Below are 9,352 nucleotides of genomic sequence, written 5' to 3'. Positions count from 1 at the left end.
GCGTGTATGCGGATTTTGTCCCTGCCCTGTGGAGGTAGAGAGGCTATCCCCCTCCTGTCGCAATGGTGTGGGGCGTCAGAGGCTGTTACCCCGTGGCCAACTCGAAGGGGTTGAAGTTCGACGCAGAGCTTTTTGGTTGCTCAGTCCTGCTATAACTTAACAACCAAAAAGCTCTGCGTCGAACTTCAGCCCCTTCGAGTTGGCCATGGGGTAACAGCCTCTGACGCCCCACACCATTGCGACAGGCTTTTCGCTCCTTTCCTTACAGTCAAGTGGTTTCACTCCTCCAGTTCTATTATTGCGAAAAGATAGTGCAAGCTTTGTTATGTCAAAACCTAAATGTTAAGTCAGCAACACTTCCAAATGCCACTTCTTCCCGTCGCATCCGTAAGAGAGAGAAAGTTTGATTGATAAGGGCATTCTGTGAATGGAGGAATTGGCACACCAAAGACCCTCAACTCAAGGACGATAAAAAGAAGCAGTAGCAACAAGCATTAACAATAACGATATAATAAAATAACTGAAGCGAAGGAAATAATAGGTAGAATTATAACTCTACGAGCAAGAAAATAGAAGACTACTTTGAGCTATTATACTAGCTATTTCATCCATTTCAATTGTGTTTGTGGGGCATGAAATTTAAAAAAAAAAATATTTTTGAACCTTAACTAAATTTTGTGGTTATAAAAAAATATCATAAAAACTTAATAATTAAGTTTAAAGTTAAATTATTATTAAACATAAAAATATGTATTTTTTAAAATAAACTAAGAATATGTAGTGACTTATAAAATGAGATGAAAGAAGTAGTTATCGATAAAGATTATAGTGGATTAATAAGTACTTCTTTACTTTAAATCAAAAGTTATAAATTCGAATCTGAATATGAAAAATTATCTTTGTTGAAGAGAGATTTACACAAGAGTAGTTAGTAATGGTACCTTTTAGGACAGCAAGAATTGTAAGAGCTTCCTTTACGAGATTTGGCCGAAATGACGGTTAATGTTGTTTATGACGCTATTAAACAATTATAGATGACGTTGTACCCTACGCACATGAGGTTGTGCGCACTATTTTTAAAAAATATCCTATTGTTGCAGTTGGGAAAGTTAAAGCGCACAGTTCCACAAATCTATTCAAACATAGGTGCACACGCCTATTTAAACGTGATTTCTCCTTCTTTCAGCCGCATCTTCCATTTTCTTTATTCCGGCGATTAGCTCCGGTGTACGGACACCGGTAAATTACTCGTAAATGCCAAGTTTCTCCGGTTGCTGAATACTGATAGCACTAGCTAATAGCTCAGCTAGATTTCCGGCAGTGGCCTAGACGCCGGAGTAATGAAGACGATGAGTCATTTCTCATCTAACTTCCTGTTCGGTTTCCTCGTGTCGACGGCAATATGTATAACAGCAATGTCATCGTTGTTAGCAGCTGTAGATGCTGCTAATATTACTATTAATAGTAATATTGTAACTTACGATCGACGCTCATTGATCATTAATGGCCAGAGGAAGTTGCTCATCTCTGCTTCCATTCACTACCCTCGCAGTGTACCTGCTGTGAGTCCCACAATAACCATACTATTCTACCACCGTACTATTAGTGCAGAACTTTATGCTCTTTTGCTATTGCACTAGTTCTACTAAGAGTTTAAGTTACAATGTAAAAAATCAAGTCGTAGACATAGAGTAATTGCAGGTAGCTTTATTTAATAGTACCATTTATTGGTAATTAACATTACACAGTCAGTGTATACAACTTAAATTCTTAATTATTCGTCTGGTTAATGCAAAGTAGTTATTCCCACGGTTCTGATTTTCTATGTTCCATTGCAAATTTAACAGATGTGGCCTGGTCTGGTTCAATTGGCAAAGGAAGGAGGGGTGGATGTTATAGAAACATATGTTTTTTGGAATGGTCATGAACTTTCTCCAGACAATGTAACACAAATTCAGCTAAAATTTGATGGTTTCTTAGTGAATTATTAAAATCTGAAGTTGTTTTGATAAAAATAGTACTGATATTTATTATTTCTTGCGAGAAAATTTTAGTATTACTTTGGAGGAAGGTATGATCTAGTCAAATTTTGCAAGATCGTTCAGCAGGCTGGAATGCATATGATTCTTAGGATTGGACCATTTGTTGCAGCAGAATGGAACTATGGGTATGTTCTTCATGTTTTGACACATTTATATGTAGCACTATATTTTTTTTTTTTTTTTGTACCAAGCACCTCCTGTGCAGAGCTTCATGGGAGAATGTAAATAGTGGACTTTCTTGACAATGTATATCATATTTTTGTGAAATTTTCGAAGCCTTGTTTGCATAGTTTCAATTACATCTTCGTGAAGTATTAAAGTGCTTGGAAGAATACTAACAGATCATTAAATCATGCAGTGGACTTCCTGTGTGGCTGCATTATGTTCCTGGTACCACCTTTCGAACCGATAGCGAACCTTTCAAGGTTAGCCTATAACAAAACCATCTCATGAATGTCGACTCTAGCTATTAAACCAATTTTGAATTATTTTGGTAAAAGGATTCCTTTTGACCAATCTGCTGCTTGGTATTTCAGCATTACATGCAGAAATTCATGACATATATTGTGAACTTAATGAAGCAAGAGAGGCTTTTTGCATCTCAAGGAGGTCCTATCATCTTGGCACAGGCAAGTTAGAAGTCTGAAAGTCATCTTGGGCAAAAAACCCTTCTCATTAACCTTCAGTTTTGCTTCTAGCTACATCCTAATTTAATTTGATCCTTGGATTTGAATATGTAGCTTTATTCTTCTAGAATCATCAAAATAATTTGTTGGTTCATCTTCTAATCTGCTTCGCTTCCAAAACGGTTTTACCCAATTTTTTTATGACATTCCTTGAGAGAATTATTTGGAAGCATAAGAAAGATATGCGAACTGCAGATCCACTTACCCATTAAGCCTTATACTTATCTTGTACTAACTTACTAGTAGAACCTTCAGAAAAGGTATGCAATTGCAGGACTAATCTTTTGCAACTAGCTTTGGGCTTTTTGATGAGATTATGCTTGTCGACCTTCCTTTTGTCACTGCATCTCGTTGCCCAGCTCAGAATCTTTTGTTGCAGGTAGAAAATGAGTATGGCAACTACGAAACAGCTTATGGAGAGGGAGGGAAAAGGTATGCCTTATGGGCTGCTAGAATGGCTCTTTCTCAAGATACTGGTGTACCTTGGATAATGTGCCAGCAGTATGATGCTCCTGATCCTGTGGTGAGCACTTGTTTCCATGCTCTGGAATGGTCCTTTTTACTCTTCTCAGCTAAGATGTCAGGTTTACCGAATAAGTTTGATGCTCCAAGCCCATATGCATCTGTGTAACAGAGTCCAGAGAAGCTTTTATCCAGCTAATTGTAGATTTAACGTGTCTAGATGAATGCTTTATAATTGACAGGGTGAATAGTTTTTCTTGTCAAATTCACTTTGGTTGGTGCACTCTAGTAATCTTCTGTGAAATTACAGTTTCTTTGATTCTGGTCTTATCCATCCACACACTCCAAGAAAACAAAGCTGTTGTGGGAGGGCTCGGAGGCAGGGAAAGTAAATGTATCAAATAAGATAACTTTATGGCTTTAAGTTTTTCTATCAATTAAACACTTGCTCTCCTACCTTTGGGTAAGCCTGAATTGTTATTGTTTAAGCAGCTTAGCCATAAGTAAATTTGATTTCCTAGCATGTTGCTTGGGAATTTCGGTTCAAATCAGCTTGTAAATACTTATTTATCCTTTGCAGATTGACACATGCAATTCATTTTACTGTGACCAATTTAAACCAATCTCTCCAAACAAGCCCAAAATTTGGACAGAAAACTGGCCAGGATGGTATGAGTTCGCGTTCTCTATTTCTCTGTTTTGTGTATAAAAGCTAACTTCCATACTCGTGCATTTATTTCATTTCTTTAGTAGAATGTATATTTACATTTGACAGTATTGTGGGATGAAATCTTTCCTCAACTTTTCTTTGTTGAGATTACCGTCTCTTTCATTCCATTCAAAAGATGTGCATTTCAAATTTTTAATTTATGAGTAGAAAAAGGCATGTTGTAGTGAATTCTGGCCTATTAGAGAGGCAGTGATGAAGTTTAGTCGATTCTGAAGGCGTAATATCAAATTGAACATAAAATTTTCAGGTTCAAAACATTTGGGGCCAGAGATCCTCACAGGCCTCCAGAAGATGTTGCTTATTCTGTTGCTCGCTTTTTCCAAAAAGGAGGAAGTGTGATGAATTATTACATGGTATTCTTACTATTTTGTAACCCGATATTAGCTTTTAAGTAAATTGGTTCTTCTTTAGTTTGATATAGCTTCTACAATTGGCTACAACATTTTGTTGAGGGATTTCCCATATCATGCATTTTCACATTAAGTTATTTTCTTCATAGTACCATGGTGGGACAAACTTTGGCCGGACGGCAGGTGGCCCTTTCATTACCACAAGCTACGACTATGATGCACCAATTGACGAATATGGTCAGCTTATCTCTCTCTGTTGCTAAAGGAATAAATTTGTCTATATTAAATAAATAGCTTTGTAAACACAAGTTCTAACGTGTTTACGTAAACATAGTACCAATCTTGTGTAATATGGCTTCCAGGTCTAGCACGATTTCCAAAATGGGGTCACCTTAAAGAACTTCATAAAGTCATAAAGTTGTGTGAGCATGCTCTGCTGAACAATGATCCGACTCTTCTTTCACTAGGTCCTCTACAAGAGGTAACTTCTCTTCCATTTCTGATGGTACTCCACAAGCTTCAGAGTATTGAGTAGTTCCGAGTTTTATTTTCATTTGCGCCTTCATTTAATTCTATTTCTGTTCTGCATATGTTTTTCTATAAGAAGAACCTGAAGTTAATGCACACTGCCTTCTACAAGCTACAAGAATTGGTGGAATTGTTACTTCATAAAGTCTTCATACATGCTTCACGCCCTAAATTTTGGGCTGATAGCTTCTAATAATACTGCTGAACTATGTTCATCAGATTCTAAGTGATAGAAACCACTTAAAAGTTCTGGCTCCAAAATGCTTCAGGGACATGATACATGCTCTTTTTTTAATGAAGTATTCCAAAATAAAATATGATACACCTATTGTTCTGGATTTGAATAGGCGGCCAAACCATCTGAACCTAAACTAGCATTTCATTCCCATATTGACTTGGAATGCCTTTTCCTCCCACTTAGCTGACTAGACTATGTCCTCTTCTTCTTTATCCTCTTCCACAAGCTTGTGTTTGAACTAAGGACCACAATACTAGTGGCAGCGGGTTCTAATTGTTTTTTCTATGATAAGACTAGCTATTTTGCACTCTATCTGAATCTGTTCTTTTGTTCGTTGGTTCTTCAGGCTGATGTTTATGAAGATGCTTCAGGAGCTTGTACTGCCTTTCTCTCCAATATGGATGATAAAGATGACAAGGTGGTACAGTTCCGTAATATATCATACCAACTGCCAGCATGGTCTGTTAGCATCTTGCCAGACTGCAAAAATGTAGTATTCAACACAGCAAAGGTATAGTGTCTGTTTTAACAAATATCAGCTAAAAATGGTAATGATTGTAATTATTTGTCTCTGAAATATTGAAAAAGTCATTATTTTAGCTTCGTAGTTAATGTAACAAAGCTTCATTTGTCAATACACCTTTAACAAGCTATTGGCATGGAACTAAAGAATAGATAAATGACCTTGGAGGCAGTGGCGGACTTACGTTTTCAAGTATGGGTGCTGAAGCACCCATTGACTTTGGCCAAATTGTGTTATCTATTCATAGATAATACTTAAAATTTTGAATAATTGACCATGAGCACCCACTACGATCATGTTTGACCACTGTAAATTTCCACTAAAATTAGTGAAGCACCCACAACCTATAAATCCTGAATCCGCCACTGCTTGGAGGAGAGGTTACTGACACAGATAATTCTCATTCATAGTGGTTCTAAGGACTCTTCTACAGTCGCTGCAAAAGAAAAACTTGCTGGTGAATTACTTCTAGAAGAAGAGACCTTTGCTATCAAGGTTATATTGTTCATGAAAGGGAACACATTCCACATTTAAATAATTGTGCTGGGTCAAAATAAAACAAATGAATATAGAGGGTTTTCTAATAAGATGTTACAACCCAGTAAATCCAGATGAAAATTCAAAGTTATTATATATTAGTTTTAAGATAAATCACATTTCATAATGTATTTACTTGTTCATAATACAATCATACCTTGTGCAATTCCTCCTGTTTGCAGGTTGGATGTCAAACCTCTATAGTCAATATGGAACCCATAGATTTGCATCCCACTGTAAGATCACCAAAGAGAGACATCAAAGCTCTTCAGTGGGAAGTCTTCAAGGAAACAGCTGGAGTATGGGGAGTTGCTGATTTCACTAAAAACGGCTTTGTAGATCACATTAACACCACAAAAGATACTACGGACTACCTCTGGTACACAACAAGGTTGGTCTCACTCTGAGGTTGATAACATTTTACCTAAACACATGCATTTAACCAATATGAAAATACTTCGTCTACATGGATGTACTACCACTATATGAGTGGATTGATGTTTTAGACGTCAATACCACACAAGGGGGGGGTACCTGGTTCTTCTAGGTGTTCTAACTTCTACTGTTTGCGGAATTAAAATACAGAAATAAAGAACACAGAGATTTTTACGTGGAAAACACCTGGCTCAAAAGGTGAAAAACCACGACCTACTACTCAGTAGGATTTTCCCAAACTTCCACTAAACTTCAATGAGCCAAAAACAGCATTTACAAAACTCTTTGTAAACCTAAGGATTAACTCTAATCCCAGTGTAGCACACAGCCTCAACTGTTGCGACACTTTCAAGTTAACTCTAACTTGAATACTCAATGCACCTAATACAACTGCTTCTAAGAAAGCTGGAAAGGTACAATGTTAAAACACCTACTACAATTGAACTAGAAATAAAGAAAGACACAATAGAATTGGTTCTTCACACTTAGTTCTTGTAGCTTCAGATTTGCACACTTGTATCACACACAAATTGCTTGCAACAATCGCCTAGCTCTTTTGCTCTCAATTTGGTTTAACTTCAGCTTATGTGCAATCACCTGTAAAAGAGAACAATCGTTATATTTATAGAGTTAGTAATCAGAGTTTGATAAGAACCCGAATTGTGGATCCTTTGACAATTCGAGTCCAAGAACTACTCTAACTCCTAATCCATATTATTGATCCGGATGTAATTCTCTTTTCATAAGGAGACTTCAACTCCTTATCCTATATGCAATCTTTTCAATCAGTTCAGAAGATATTCATCAAGATATTGCTGCTTGATCTCAAGGACTTATCTTCTTCACGTGCATCTCATGTGTATGGGCCATAACAACTGTGTCTCCTTAGATGAACCTGGTCCTTTACTGAGTTAGTTTGTCATTCTTCAAAACTTCAACTGATCTTGGGCCAACAAATTCCCCCTTTTTGATAATGACAAACTCTGTGCTTTTACTGATTATAGAACCTGTGGAACTCAGCTAAAATATCATCACTTACTTATCATTAAGGGCCAGATTTAATTAGGTCATAAACATCACTGTTCAGAAAATAGACACAATTTCTTTTAAAGCACAATATCTTTCCCTTTTGGCATCATCAAAAAGTTGCATAAATATGTGAATCCCAGAATATTAATCATTACTCATTGCCACTGGGGAAACTGTAAGTGAAAGCATGCTTTAGATAATCAAAAATCAACTTGACAAAAAAATAATTAAGAGCAGAATCATCACAAAACAAGAGAAATGCAAATTGTCATTGATAAGGCATTGCTTCTACAGTACAGTCCACAAAAAGAAAGAACAAAAACTACCAACCATGAGCAAAAACAAGAAAAATCCCTAATCTGGGTCACTGGGGGTAACTGAAATGGTTCGGAACTAGGACAAGATGGCTAAGGCTTAGAAGAATTGGAGGTTTGGGAGGAGTAGGTTGAGCATTGTTTGTAGCATCCCTTCACTCTTTTCCTTTTCTTTTGCAAGTTCTGCCTTCAGCCCATTCCTTTCTTCTTCCAATTCAGCTACTCGAGCCTGAAGCCTAGCAATCTCAGCATCTTTGGTCCCACATTCTTGCATCAAAGCTCTAACTTTGCTATTCACTGGAGTTTTTACGGATGAACCAGGTTCAACAGGGGCAACACTTAGCAGATAATCACAGGCCTGGAGAGTCTTGATTCCAAAGTGCTCCTTACTGGAGGCATTTTCCCACTTCTTCAAAGGGACGTTCAGCCTGTCTAGTACAGTTGTCAAAATGAATCCATAAGGAGTAGCATGAGCCTTTGAACCATTTATGACTCTGTCCAGCAATTTGACTATGAAAGCAGGCCAATTGATTTGTTTACCCCTCACAAGACACTCCATGAGAACCAGGTCCATATAGTTTGCAGTGTGCCTCCTCTCTTGTCTAGGCAACAGACATTTGTTCACAAACTCAAAGAGCACTTTATGCTCTGGCTTCATTTCACTCTTTTGAACAAATCGTGCTTCAGGCACCTCTTCAGCATCCTTTGTGTCACAGAAGTTCCTGGTAATTTGGAGTGCTGTGGGCAGATCATCTAGACAAGGCCACCTTTGCCTAGTGTAATCATCATAGCCCTCACTTGGGATGTCTAGAATCCTGCCCAGCTCTGGTGCATCAAACTCCACCTTCACACCTTTCACTATACTGGTTACTCGCCCATTTTCCACAGAGCCATTCGCCATAAATTCAATCAACTCTCTTCTGGCTAGTCTCCCATCCATCTGAAGGACCATGTCCTTCCAGCCCTGTGCAGCTAAAGCATCTACAAGCCTAACCATGCCTGGCTCCTCCAGGTCTTTCAGCAGCCTTCCCTTCAATATCTTCCTCCTGCTAAAAATAACAAAGCGATCTTGCTCTTGTTCAGAGTCCTCTTTTTCTTCTTCTCCACTCCACTCCTCATCTTCTTCCTCAGTAATTTTCACTTGTTTTCCCTTTACAGCAGACCTTGTTCTTTCAGCCAAAGAAGGTTCAGCAGGCACAGACTTTGAAGACTTCTTTGCAGGAGTCTTGGTTCTTTTTGGTTTGACAGTGGGAACCACTTCTTCAGTTGTGCCTCTCTCTTGATGGACCAGGTCCATCTCCTCCTCCTGTTCTACAGCAGCCTCAGAACTTTCTACTACCTTTTCCTTTCCTTTTTCCTTCTTCTTTTTCTTACTCTTCTCTAATGCTTCCTGTAGTTCTGCTTTCACTTTTGCCTTACTTTACTCCTTGTTACGTTCTTCCCCCTAGGTACCAGTAAGTAGTCCAGTCAGTCTTGGG

General features: G+C 38.0%; 1 protein-coding gene across 1 annotated transcript; it reads left to right on the top strand.

Moving 5' to 3' along the window:
• Nucleotides 1,109-6,487, top strand: LOC109224073 (beta-galactosidase 10; the record flags this gene model as incomplete). The annotated part of the gene is given in 12 exon segments (XM_019388627.1): nucleotides 1,109-1,562; nucleotides 1,848-1,943; nucleotides 2,055-2,167; nucleotides 2,401-2,467; nucleotides 2,579-2,671; nucleotides 3,108-3,251; nucleotides 3,771-3,859; nucleotides 4,168-4,273; nucleotides 4,420-4,507; nucleotides 4,633-4,751; nucleotides 5,383-5,547; nucleotides 6,279-6,487. Coding segments are annotated over 12 exon segments (1,511 nt in total), but the record flags the coding sequence as incomplete, so codon positions are not given.

The sequence above is a fragment of the Nicotiana attenuata genome, chromosome 3 (assembly GCF_001879085.1).
Source record: "Nicotiana attenuata strain UT chromosome 3, NIATTr2, whole genome shotgun sequence".
NCBI lineage: Eukaryota > Viridiplantae > Streptophyta > Magnoliopsida > Solanales > Solanaceae > Nicotiana > Nicotiana attenuata.
Note: the sequence above shows the minus strand (reverse complement) of the source record. Positions and strands in the feature narration are given on the sequence as shown.